Source organism: Pituophis catenifer, unplaced genomic scaffold (assembly GCF_029215685.1).
Source record: "Pituophis catenifer annectens isolate HBS135680 unplaced genomic scaffold, rPitCat1.0.hap2 SCAF_12, whole genome shotgun sequence".
In the NCBI taxonomy this organism is placed as follows: domain Eukaryota; kingdom Metazoa; phylum Chordata; class Lepidosauria; order Squamata; family Colubridae; genus Pituophis; species Pituophis catenifer.
The window spans coordinates 10520561-10534475 of record NW_027256892.1 but is presented as its reverse complement, the minus strand read 5'-3'; the positions used below and the strand labels follow the sequence as shown (position 1 = coordinate 10534475).

At 37.3% G+C, this 13915-nt stretch overlaps 1 protein-coding gene across 1 annotated transcript; it reads left to right on the top strand.

The window, feature by feature from the left end:
- Positions 1–2343: 2343 nt before the first annotated feature.
- LOC139323231 (interleukin-36 alpha-like) lies at positions 2344–6559 on the top strand. Its single transcript, XM_070952507.1, has 4 exons — positions 2344–2413; positions 3706–3825; positions 5512–5645; positions 6344–6559. Exons 1-4 carry the CDS (start codon positions 2344–2346, stop codon positions 6557–6559), a joined length of 540 nt encoding a protein of 179 aa, XP_070808608.1.
- Positions 6560–13915: the final 7356 nt, after the last annotated feature.

Sequence of the window (13915 nt, the reverse complement as noted above, 5' to 3'; positions counted from 1 at the left end):
TTTATAGAGCAGAGGACATTTCATTTTCTGTCCAAGAGTCATTGATTTTTTGGTACAATGGGACTAGATCAGTGGTGGGTTGCTACCGGTTCTGTCTGCTTCTTACGAACTGGTAGTAAAAGTGGCGGGAGGCTCTGCCCACCTGTCCGGACATCATAATGGATGATCTGCGCATGCGCAGAAGCATGTGCACGTGTGCACTCCCATTGCAAAATGGTAGTAAAAGTAAGTATAAGTAAGTAAGTGTATGGACTAGATGATAAAAGCTAGATCTCTTTTTAAGAAAATTACTTTGGAGAAGCCCTTGTATTTAATGGTTTAACTATATTTAGCTTGGTTTTCTATTTCACACTTTTAAAAAACATCTGTATGGCTTGTTTATATTTGTTCTGATTCTATTTTCCTTTCTTATATTTCAAGAGTTATTTTTTTAAAAAATAAAGCAGGGATATAACTTATTAATGAATGAAGGTGAATATATATGTCCCAAGATAATGTTGCAGCATCCAATCTGGGTCGGTCAACGGGACTAGAGGTTTTCCAAGTCATGCTTGGAAGATAAAAACTCTGGTCTTGGATCCTTATTAAAACCAGGTCTGGTAAGTTTGGGGGAAAAAAAAGACTAACTTAAAAAAAAAATACAGCTCACAACACATTTTATTGTAAGTCAACACACACTGTTTTTTTGAAATCATAAGAAAAATTAAAAACTTTATGACACCAAATAATAATCAAAGAGCTTGAGTTTCCAAATGTATTAGACTGGTAAGGAAATCTGAAGTCTCTTGCCACCGAGCAATATTCAAAGAACTTTGAAAATTTTTATTCTGGAATGACAGGATTCAAAATGTCTTAATAAACTCTCATTCACTACTCTCAAAAGAATTGCTGTAGTGAATAAACCTAGTTTGAATGGGTATACTATAAAGAAAAATAATGAACAATAATTAATAATCCTAATTTTGATGGTGGCGATGGTTTTATTTGGTTTGGGTTTTGTCTTTTCAGAAGAGGGGAAATTGTAGCACCAGATTTGGAATTTGGAATTTTGTGGGGAAAGTAGGCTTGGAATACTAGGATGCTATACAGTTTCCTAAATTCCTATAAGTCTCCATCTTGATCATTGATATCTACCTTCTGTTCCAGAGGTGGGTTTCGGCAGGTTCTGACCAGTTCTGGAGAACCGGTAGCGGAAAGTTTGAGTAGTTCAGAGAACCGGTAGTAAAAATTCTGACTGGCCCCACCCCCATCTATTCTCTGCCTCCGAAGTCCCAGCTGATCGGGAGGAAATGGGGATTTTGCAGTAACCTTCCCCTGGATTGTGGACAGAATGGAGATTTTACAGTATCCTTCCCCTGCCACGGCCACCAAGCCATGCTACGCCCACCAAGCCACATCCACAGAACCGGTAGTAAAAAATTTTGAAACCCACCACTGTTCTGTTCCCTAATCAGTGGAATGACTTTCCTCTGGAAGCTGTAGGTACTCCAACACTGGTGTTTTAAAGAAGAGATTAGACAACCATTTGCCTGAAATGGTATAGGATTTTCTGCCTAAGTAGCGTGTTGGAACTAGAAGATCTCCAAGGTCCCTTTCAACTTTGTTATTCTGTTATTCCTACTTTCATCATATGCTGTATTTCAGTATGGCTGTTATTAGGCCGGAAGCTTCCATGTTGCCATTAGGTTTTCCACTTAGGTTTTCCATTAAGCAAACAGCTTCAAGAAAGCTAAAACACATTTAAAGATGCAGCAGTAAGCAAACATGTAATTTAAAGGAAAAACTATGTATAGACTAAAAAAGATTTAGGCCAAGAATTCAGTCAGTGAAACAAAACCCAGCTACAAAGGTTTTCCTAGACCAGGAGTCTCCAAACATAGCAACTTTAAGACTTGTGGGCTTCAACTCCCAGAATTGCCCAGCCAGCATCACTTAAACCTTAAACTTGCCAAGTTTGGAGACCCCTGCCCTAGACCCTTCTCTGATGGTTGGAAAGACAAAAATCCATAGTTGAATGCTTCTAGTCTATGTGAGTGTTCCCTGTATCTATTGCTGGTCTTCCATATTGTCTTTTCCTCAGGTGTTCAGGGATGAGGATGGGTCTCATTTTCAAAAGTCCAGTCATACAGAACTGTTTCCTGGTGTTTTGTTTTGTTTTGGGGTTGTTGTTTTTTTTTGCCATTTGTGGGTACTTTGTTTGCTCTTTTACACTGTATTTGAGAAAATCAATCAACCAACATTGTTTGATATTTTCCATCTTTTGTTTGGAAGGAATTTTAACTTAAAATATTCCCTTCTTCTGAAGAACATAGAGAAACCTGAAAAAGTAGAACGGTTGGGGAGATGGCAAGTATGCCTCATAAGAAGACTTGGGATGAAGACGTGGCAGATTTATTTAATGATTCTGAATCAGGTGAGAAAAATGTAGTTCTGTTCATTTGCTGCTTTGGAAACATTGCCCAGTCATACATGTATTCTTAATTATTTGGCCATTGTAAAAATGAGCTTCATTAGTTCAATCCTACACAAATACAATCTTACCAGTAAAAAAAATATTAGTACAGTATTACCCACTGGAGGAAGCTTCCCTATACCTGAACAAATGCAATATATTGTGTACATATGAATACAGAAAATGTTTACTTTATTCACTGTGTAGGTATATCAAATATAAGTAGTCCTCCACTTACATTCATTTAGTGACTCTTCAAAGTTACAACGGCACTGAAAAATGTGATTTATGGCCATTTTTTCACACAACCATTACAGCATCTCTATGACCACGTGATCAAAATTTGGATACTCTGGTCATTGCATCATACTTTATGATGGTTGCAGTGTCCTGAGGTCATGTGATCCCCTTTTGCGACCTTTGGACAAGCAAAGTCCATGGGGAATCCAGAGTCACTTAACAACCATGTTACTAACTTAACAGATGCAATGATTTACTTAAGAACGGTGGCAAGAAAAGTCATAAAATGTGGGAAACTCACTTAACAAAAGCTTTATTTAGTAACATAAATTTTAGGCTCAGTTGTGATTATAACTTGAGGACTATCTGTAGATGGTCCATGGATTATTCCACTCACATACTGTGCTCAAATTTGGATTCTAATCTCTCTCTCTCTCTCTCCCTCCCTCCCTCCCTCCCTCCCTCCCTCCCACACACTTCTCTATTTAAAAAAAAAAAATCCCTGTAAAGCAATTAGGATTTTTAAAGCTTCCATTAATGATGATCTTCTTAAAAGTCCAATTATGGCACACATTTTTAAAGCCTTCTCTAAAAAAAAAGACCTTTCTTATTTCAAAACTGAATTGCAAAGTTATACGGGTTTATGATTACAGAATAGATTTGATTGGCTAATTGATTGACTGAATATCAGCAAGGTGAAGATAAAATGGGAAGGAGGGAAGGAGTCCCCTGATATTTTCTCAGTTGCTTTCATATTTACATTCCATAAGGCTATATCCAAGGATTCTTTTCTGCCTCTTGGTATGATATCCACCAAGAACAAACAACTTTTGATAGACACAGTTATTTAGTAGACCTGTGCAAATCATCTGAAAAAGGAGAAAATCATTAGTAATTCATTTTTCAGTGAGATATGTATCGTTCTAAACTTCTCTGATTATTCTTTAGAATGTTTCCTTTGTTTGCACATATAATATGTGTAATGCATATCTATATTCCTTCCACAAATCCAGAAATGACGCCTTTAAAAGAAGATAATCCCCGATTGTATAAATTTTGGGATCTTAATCAGAAATACTTATTTTTGGTGGAGAACACTTTAGTGGCAGATGTGAAAACTTCTGATTCACCAGGTACAAATTAAGCTTCTTACCTTGTGCTTGAAAATTGCAGTCTTCTCTTGGCCAAAATTATTGATGGGATGCCTTGAAAAGCTGATGGCAGATATACAGTATAGGACTTACTAGGCTGATGGCCACATTTAACATTATTGTATTATTAAAGTTGGTTTTTAAAAAATGACTTGCTGCATATTCCATTCACTAATCCTGGGTCCTCAACATTTTTGCCCTGAGCATCAATGTACTGACAGACATAGCACCTTGCCTTCTGTGATATTTTAGGGAAAAAAGATTTAATTCAGAAACAATAAAGGGAAAGTGTTACATGCAGTATTTAAAAGGTCCTCTGGTTTTCATATAAGGTAGTAAAGTAGTCCTTACAACCATTTGTTTAGTTCAAAATTACAAGGGCACTGGAAAAAGGGACTTACACCTGTATTCACATTTGCTATCATTGCAGCATCCCCTTGGTCACATGCCAAAATCAGGCATTTTGCAATTGGCATACATTTATAACAGTTGCAGCATCCCAGGCTCATGTGATCACCCGTTGCCACTTTCCCAGCCAGTGTCCGACAAGAAAAATCAATAGATTTGCTAAACAACTGTGTTATTAACTTAACAACTACCCATGATTTGCTTAACAACCATGGCAAAAAAGATAGTAAAATTGGTTGTAACTTGCTTACATATGGATGTAACTGTCTTGCTTAACAACAGAAATTCTGGTCTCAGTTGTAATCACAAAGACTACTTGAATGTCTTAGATATTAGGGGTCCTTGATGCTCTCCGAGCTTGCTTATTTTCTTGCAGACGTTTCATTACCCAGACTAGGTAACATAATCAGTGTAAGAGGGGAATGGATTCTGAGTGTACACCGAGAGCATATGCACCAAGACAAATTCTTTGTGTGTCCAATCACACTTGGCCAATTAAAAATTCTATTCTATTCTATTCTATTCTATTCTATTCTATTCTATTCTATTCTATTCTATTCTATTCTATTCTATTCTATTCTATTCTATTCTATTCTATTCTATTCTAGAGGTTCCTATCTAGCATTCCCCTCTAGCACTGATGATGTTACCTAATCTGGGTAATGAAACATCTGCAAGAAAACAAGCAACTTCAGAGAGCACCAAGGATCCCTCATGTCAATCCTGACCTACAAATATTCTCCTTTATTAGTCTTATATATTGTTAGAATAAAGCACAGTGATTGACCTTTGCCCAATGCTCTGTTTATAAAACTGACCACCAGCCTAGAAAAGAGACAAAGCTAAACTACTGTGACAGATATCAAACTAGGAAGCTATCCAGTTTGAATTCGACAATATCAGTGTTTACTAATATATAAGTTTACTAAGTGGAAATGTGAACTATTTGGGGTTTTTTTTGTTGATGTACACAGGCTCAGCACAATTTTGACCAGTTCTCAATATGACAAAACTAGCCAAAATAGGTTGAAGACCACTAAATTACCTTCTGATGAGCTTCAGTCCCTCCCATTGCAAATCATTCCTCTTATATGAAGGCTTATATTTTTTTCTCCAGAGGCCTTTTGCTTTTATAAATCATATCCTTAATCAGATACCTGTGGTTCCTTATCCCAAACATCTCCATTAACAGAAAAAAAACCCACCTATTCATTCTTTCTTAACTCCTTGACTTGTTTCTCGTTCTTTATTCTTCTCCAGAACAGTTAATTGCCATGCTTCCTAATAAATCTCTAGATACAGCACAAAAACCCATATTTATGGGCCCTCAAAATAAGAAGAGCTGCTTGTCTTGTGTGAAGTCTGGGAATGGCCAATATCAGATAGAGTTAAAAGTGAGTGTTTGACTTGCATTACAAATGTATTTTGCTTTCTCTAGGGAAATTGTCCTTTTTTATTTATCCTTTTATTCTCAGTGATATATTCTGTACTAGTATTGTATATGAGGAAGACTTCTAGAAGTTTTAGCTGATGGAATGAAATAACAAACCTAAGATAGGTATAACCTACCTGGTAATGATCCCCTTTCATTGGCTCACTTGTTATAGAGAATCCTAATGACACTTACTGATTGATCATATTTTATATATTTCTTGATATGTGGTTTCTCTTGACAAGATTGATGAAAGGTTTTTTTCAATTTTGGTTCTGCAAGAGATTGTAACCTTGTGGGGGGTCCTTGGTGCTCTCTGAGCTTGCTTGTTTTCGTGCAGACATTTCATTATTCTAGACTAGCACTGATGATGTTACCTAGTTTGGGTAATGAAACATCTGCAGGAAAACAAGCAAGCTCAGAGAGCACCGAGGGCCCCTCATGGATAGAACCTCTTCCTGGACACTTAGACATTAAATAAAGTTTAATGGCTGACTTGTGTTATTTATAAGTAAAAACGGAAAACATGAATTCTATCTCGATAGACCCTAGAAATCTTCTAATGGGCTGCTAATGATCATTTATGCAACTTGCAACCAGGTTGCCCTAGTGTTCCTACATAACTTCTTCTTTCTCATGGTCTCTCCCTTTTTTTCCTAGGAGAAAGATATTATGGATCTTTACAGAGATCCAAAAAACGCCAAAGCTTTCACTTTTTATAGTAAGAGCGCTGGCAACGCTGCTACCTGCTCTTTTGAATCTGCAGAGTTCCCGGGTTGGTTCCTCAGCACTTCTTCAGAAGCAAAAAAGCCTATTGGTTTGAGTCAAGAAGGAGGACCTCAGAACATCCTGTTTTACTTTGAAAGAAAATTATGAGTCAGAAACACGGTTCTGCATCTATGTTTCTAATAGACCTTGTGTATACAAATTGGAATGGAGCCAGAATGTATGATTAGGCTGATGAGTAGACTTAGATAGTATCCTTCTTGCAATCAAAAAAACTTTGGAAGAACTATGTCATATTCGGGGGAAGGTGCATAGTATATATTGTATAGTCTTTATTTCTGTAGAACAATATGTTTCCGAACAGTAGGTTTGTTTGCCCATGTGAATGAAGCTGGTTGGTTGGCTGAGAGTAAGGAGAGTGATCTTTGATAATGAGATAGCAATAGCACTTAGATTTATGTACCACTTCATAGTGCTTTACAGCCCTCTCTAAGCTGTTTACAGAGTCAGCATATTGCTCCCAACAATCTGGTTCCTCATTTTACTGATCTCAGAAGGATAGAAGGCAGAGTCAACCCTGAGCTTGTCAGGATCGAACTTCTGGCTGTGGACAAAGTTACAGTACTAGTTACAGTATAGTAACATGTTATTCAAGGAGTGTCCAAACTTGGCAACTTTAAGATTGTGGATTTCAACTCCCAGAATTCCTCAGCTAATCATCAGACAAGCCTTAAAGTTGCCAAGGTTGGGCACATCTGTGTTATTTCATTCTGTTATGAGAATCAGTTTTCTCCACTACCATCTGGTTAGTGGTGAAATCTAAAAATTTTCTCTACCGGTTCTGTGGGCATGGGTTGGTGGGCGTGGCTTACTGGTCATGCGACCAGGTGGGCATGGCCAAATCGACGTCGCTTCTTTGCCCTTATGACCTACAAAAAGAAGATATACCAATTATTTTGTGCATTTAATACTTAAATAAGAATAAACGAAGTACACAAAACAATAAGAGGTAAACAAATACTTACGTAAGAGCAATAGAAGTGCTGTCTTTGACATCACTTCTTTGCACCAATGATAATAATGACCTACAAAAAGAAGATATACCATGATATACAAATTTAACCATTTAATACTTAAATAAGAATAAAAGAAGTACACAAGACAATAAAAAAGGTACACAAATACTTACATAGAAGTGTTACTCTTTTACTTTAAGATGTTTCCACATCGTTTTTTCATTGGCACTCTCCTCACTTCCACTTTTCTTGATCTTGATTCTCGGATCATCGGCTGAGCGATGGTGTGCTCTTAACCACTTTTTCACTGCAGGTGAAAAAATTGATTTATATGCCGCCCTTCTCCGGAGACTCAGGGCGGTTTACAATGCGTTAAGCAATAGTCTTCATACTTTTGTATATTTTATACAAAGTAAGTTTATTTTGGAAGAGGTAGTCCAGTAACATTGATAATCATGAGGTTGGTTAAATTAGAAACGGTTAGGCGACTTCTGCTCTCTGAACATATGATGTTCATTTTCGAAAAACCCCTTTTCGCTTCTGCAGAACTTACAGCAATTGTTCTGACAATATCTTTAGCTTTTTTAATACTGTCAGGAATTGCATAGATCTTTGAATCTTTTAACATTTCTCCACAAAATCTCTATGGTCTTTGATGTTAATGTTGTAATTGAAAATGTCACCAAATGTGCACATTTGTTCTTTAGCTGCTGTCCATGGAACTACTACTTCTGCAAAATCCCAGTACTCTGGCAACAAAAAAATGTAGAAATTGTAATTTATTCATGGTGTCTTGCAATTGGCTACCTGTTTTTAAACAGGTTAGTCTTTTCTGCAAATTTGTTATGATGCTTCCTAAAAGTCTTTCCTGATGAAGTCCAACAAATTGATATTTTCTACAAAGTTTATATTTTTGAAGGTTTCTGAAGTAATTAGTCCGTCAACTTTTATTTCGTATGGACCCTTTCCCTTTATAAGCTGTTCAAATGCTTTCATTGATCCTCTCACCAGTTTTTCAGCCTTTATGATGTCCGTATTGCTTGCTTGCAGTGCAGTTGAAAGAAGTGAGATTTCTTCCAGAATATAAATCATCAATGCCAAATCATTTAGAAAATATTTATTTTTGGACTTCCGGTTTCATGTTGCAGCAGGAATAGCCTGGAAAGTAGTGGGCTCTGATGAGACTCGCAAAATCCAGCCAGACAAACTGCTGCCAGGAGGTTTTCAGGCCATAGCTGTCTTGAAGGGATGGTGAAGAAAGGACAGGAATTTTGTGGACTGCGGGGAATTGGCAATTTCCTTGCTGGAACAGAAACAGCTCTCTGGCAGTGGCGGCCATCTTCTGGTGGCCACCTTGAAGCTGGGACAACTGGACCCAAGATTGAGCTGCAGTGGTGTTTGGATGGAGTGCTGGAACTGGGTGAGATAGTTGCCAATCTATAGTTAAAGGAAAACTTGAAAGTGGAATTTTAAAAGAAATTTGGAGCTTGGATTAGTGACTATCTGGAACGTGGAAAAAATAAAGCACACACAGAAAATAAAAGTGGAGATTGTAATACAAAGAGCCCAAGAAGAAGTTCTGTACTTGGAAAATTGGGGAAAGCAAACATTTTAAAAGTGATTTTTGGGAGAAAATAGTATTTTGTATGAGAACCTTAAAATTCCTGGATATTTTGACAATTAGCTGGTTTTAAGAAACTATTTTGTGTGGAATGGAAATGGAGAGTGCCATCTGCTGGAGGAAAGAAAAAGAACTGTAATACTTTATTTAAATAGACAAAAAAGAAGTAGCAACAGCTGGAAGACCTGACCTTGGCCATATAGAAGAAGATAATTTGGACACTGTGAGAACTATTAAGGAGTGATTGTGTTTTGCAATTGTTTTTTGTGTTTTCTTCCTTTCATTTCTCTCTTGGAAGACAGCCTTTTAATTGGATTTGATTATTTCTGGAGATGGATTATTAACAACTGAGGAGAATATTTTGCTTCTGAAGAAAAGAGGAATAATAGAAGAAGAAAGGAAGAAAAGAGGAGAAACAAGAAAATTAAATAGACTCTAAATTTTGGCTAACTGTGAAGAGATATAAATGGGCAGGTTTTAATAATTTTTAAAATTGTTATAAAATGGAATTGCGGATTTATGAAGTTATTTCTGATGTTTAAAAATATGCAAGAATCTTTAATAGGCAATAAAGAAACAGAAAATTCATTGAAATATATAGAAAAAGAAAGTGAAGAGGATTTGGAAGAGGAAAATTTAAATGAGATACAAGAAGTTAAGAACATAGAAGAGAAATATTAAAAAATAAGAATCAGGTAGACAACATCACAGAATTTTTTTGTAATGTAGAAAGAGTAGAGAGGAAAGGAGGAACCCCCCCCCCCAAAGAAACAGTTAAAAGGGAAATACTTGGAAGAGACAAGGGAAAGTTCTGGTGAAGGATGCTCAAACAGTACAACAAAAAGAGATAAAAGGAATTCAGAAGATAAAATGTAACACATATAAAAATTAATAAAAGAGAATTGAGAAGTTAGAGAGAGTCAAAAGGCTGAGCAAAAAATCATTAAGAAATGGGATTAAAAAATATTGAGATTGATGGATAAAGGTGAATAATGTCAATAGAAGTGAGAAATAATAATGGGGTAAATATTAGTAAATTTATATAACAAGGTAGATCAGTAAATGGGAATGGGAAAATAGATAATATTAATAATATAGGTAATATTAGTAATTTTGATAGCTTTTTAAATTAGAGTGGAATTTAAAATTTTATTGTAGTTGTAAGAGAGAAGAATTATAGAGCGCACTGTGATGTTATTTATGTGAAAGAATTGAACATGAAACGATAAAGAAGGATGTAAAGAGAATAATAATATTGAAATTGGAATAACAAAGTTATGAAAGTGATTATTTTGTAAAGATGAATGATTAGAACTTATTTAAGATAAAACTCAGTAGATGGGAATGTGAAAACAAGTAATTTAACAATATTATTAATTTTGATAACAATGCAAATTAGGAAGAAAATTCAAAATACTAATGATTGGGAAGGAAGAATTTGAAAGATGCTTCAGGAAATGAAGAAATATGATAAATAACTGGTGTAATTGCAAGAGAGGAGAAATATAGGGTGTAAACTGAGGTTATTTATGTATAAAAATTGAAAATGATAAAGAATTATGGAAAGAGAATAATATGGCAGAAACTGAAATGATGGTGAAAAATGAGTAATTTGCGATAAAGGATTATATAAAAGAGATAAGTATTTTAAAAAGTGGGAAGATTAGAAATATATTAAAATTATGATTATGTATAAGATGTATAAGATATGACCGGTCAACACTCTGTTCATAAAATACGTATGATGAAAGAAAAATTGTAATAAAACTTGCTTTTAAAAAAAGAAATGAAATTATTTATTTTCCAGATGGGCAGCCATACCTGAGTATTTTGCATTTGCATGAAAATGCTGATGTAGCACTGAATAGGCATGCCAGACAGCTATGGTTGCCCTTAAACTACAGGCAGCCCATCTTGGCCCAAAAACTCTACCAAACTTTATGATGTTAATGTCAAGTTCTTTGGATATTTCATCAAATTCAATTCGGTTCTTATTGGATTGCTGAAAAATAAAGCATATCTTATCAATAAATATTTTTAAATGATTTACTTGCTTTATTTCCTTTATGGCGTCATCCAAAATAAGTTGGAGTTCATGGTTCAAGCAGTGCCATATGATGATGTTTGGAAACTTTTGCTATTCTAGTACTCACTCCAGATTTTCTCCCAAGCATAATGCTGGCACCATCAGAGCAAAACGCTATTAAATTTTTTTGTAGATAGTTCTGGTACATATATGAGAACATATTGTCTCTCCATCTTGTTTCTTCAATTCAACAAGCTCGACAAAAATTGTTGGTGGGTTCTCTGAGTCCTCAACTTTTACGAAAACTATCAAAATTAGTTTGCAGGATACCATTGAGGCTTCATCAATGATCAGACATATTTTCAGATTCTGTGCAATGATGCTGGTAAACATTTCGGTTTTAATTTCGTTTGCAATGCACTCAACTATTTTCACAACTGTTGGCCTTGAATGCAATCCTATTCCCAGATCTACTCCATTTTCAGTTTGCAATTCTATCAATTCTTCTATGCTTGAAATTGGTCTACATGCTTTTGCCAGGCTGTAAACAGTTTTGAACATCTTTCAAGTGGTGCCTAAATGCTTTTCAGACATCTTGTCCATTGCTTTTGTTATGGCATCCTGCTCCCCTTGTTTTACATTGTCTCTACAAATGATGTGTGATTTCGATGTGAAATGTTCTCTCATTGTCTTCCTTAGAGATGCCTGCTGCACTTCCTTATTTTTCCCAGATGCCTCAATCTTGAAATGCTTCCATTCTTTGGATACATGAACACTGCTCTCTATTTGTGCAAAACTACTAAAAAAGTACTGTGCGAAACTCCTGTTTCGCACAGTACTTGCAATCTAATTTCTTGTTTGAAACTTCCAACATACTTCCAACATGAAACTTCCCTTATACTTCTCTTAAAAGTTGCTGTACTGTTGCAATGTCCAGCAGTCAGGAAGAATGATTTCAATTTCGGGCTTGGGTGACTCAGTACTTGACTTGCTGCTTTCTCCAAGTCCAAGTTCAAGTGGTGGAAATGGTGGTGCTTGTGGTGCTTGGGTTGGTTTTGGATTATCCAAGGCCAATTTTGATGGTTGTTGTGCCAGTTTTGGTTTCTTGGCAAAGAAACTGACCAAAGTCTGCTGCCTTTTCATTCTTCTGGTTAAAGGCTGCTACTGCAAAAGGAAAAAAAAGGAGCTTTGTTAGCTGAGGACTAGTGACTCCCACACAATGTAAAAGCACACAAAATGGTCCTTGCAACAAGCAGGAACCTCACAGAGCCACAAAGAGCTCAAAAACTATCTTTCACACTTTACACACAAACAACACAAAAGCAACACAACTGACTCGCACACAATACAAAAGCATCTGGACTTCACACAAAATGGCCCCTGCAACAAGCAGGAACCTCACAAAGCCACACAGAGCTCAAAAACCAACTTTCACACTTTACACACAAACAACACAAAGCTGCACAACTTTGGCTCTGTGAGGTTCCTGCTTGTTGCAGGGGCCATTTTGTGTGTTTTTACATTGTGTGAGTCAATTGATGTAAAAGCACACAAAATGGCCCCTGCAACAACAAGCAGGAACCTCACAGTCACAGAGAGCCCAAAAAACCAACTATCACACTTTACTCACAAAATGTCACATACAGTCTTGTGAGATTTTGTGTGTAGTGAGTGTGAAACATTACAGAAACACACAAAATCTCAGAAAGCTGCACAAACCCCCTGCTCTTTAACATCTACATGAAGCCACTGGGTGAGATTATTCGCAGTTTCGGGGTGAGGTATCATCAGTATACTGATGATACCCAACTTTACATCTCCACCCAGGACCAACGCAGGGATGCCCTTTCCATGATGTCTAAGTGCATGGAGGCAGTGCGGGTCTGGATGGGTAGGAACAGGCTCAGACTCAACCCCTCCAAGACTGAGTGGCTGTGGATGCCGGCTTCTCGTGATCTAGTGTCCCCATCACTTCGGATGGGAGTGGAATTACTTACTCCCTCTGAAAGGGTTCGCAATCTTGGCATCCTCCTTGACTCATGGCTGTCCTTGGTGGACCATCTGACAGCCGTGACAAGGGGGGTCTTTGCACAGGTTCGCCTGGTGCACCAGTTACGCCCTTTCCTAGACAGTGATGCCCTCCGTACGGTTACTCATGCTCTCATTATCTCTCGGTTGGATTACTGCAATGCCCTCTACATAGAGCTGCCCTTGGGGTGCACCCGGAGGCTCCAGGTGGTCCAGAATGTGGCCGTGCTGGTTGTTATGGGAGCTTCCCGTTACTCCCATGTAACACCACTCCTGTGCAAACTGCACTGGTTGCCGGTGGCCTTCGGATCCGCTTCAAGGTGCTGGTGCTTACCTATAAAGCCCTTCATGGCATGGGCCCGGGGTACTTGCAGGACCACCTCCTACTGGCCTCCCACCGCCCAGTGCACTCACATAGGATTGCCCTCCTCTGGGTGCCATCGGACAGACAATGTCTGCTGGTGGTGCCCAGGATGAGGGCATTCTCTGTGGTTGCACTGACCTTCTGGAATGAGTTACCCACTGGGCTCCGGACGGCCCCCGACCTCCGCATTTTCCGCGGCGACCTGAAGACATGGCTTTTTCAGCAAATTCCATGATCTGCTGGGAGTTTTAATTGCTTGGGGATTTTAAATTGGATTATTTTAATATCATTTTATTGTCATGTTGTTTTATCTTGTGAGCTGCCCCGAGTCCTACGGGAGAAGGGCGGCATATAAATACGATAAATAAATAAATAAATAAAAAAAAAAAAAAAATATAAAAATATAAAAGCAACTAAAACTTCCTAAATTTTAAATGCTATTTCCTTAAAA

Coding starts and splice junctions, on each gene's coding strand:
- LOC139323231 (XM_070952507.1), top strand. CDS start 2,344: ATGGCAAGTATGCCTCATAAGAAGACTTGGGATGAAGACGTGGCAGAT. Junction 3,826..5,511: donor GAAAACTTCTGATTCACCAG/GTACAAATTAAG, acceptor ATTCTTCTCCAG/AACAGTTAATTGCCATGCTT. Junction 5,646..6,343: donor AATATCAGATAGAGTTAAAA/GTGAGTGTTTGA, acceptor TTTTTTTCCTAG/GAGAAAGATATTATGGATCT.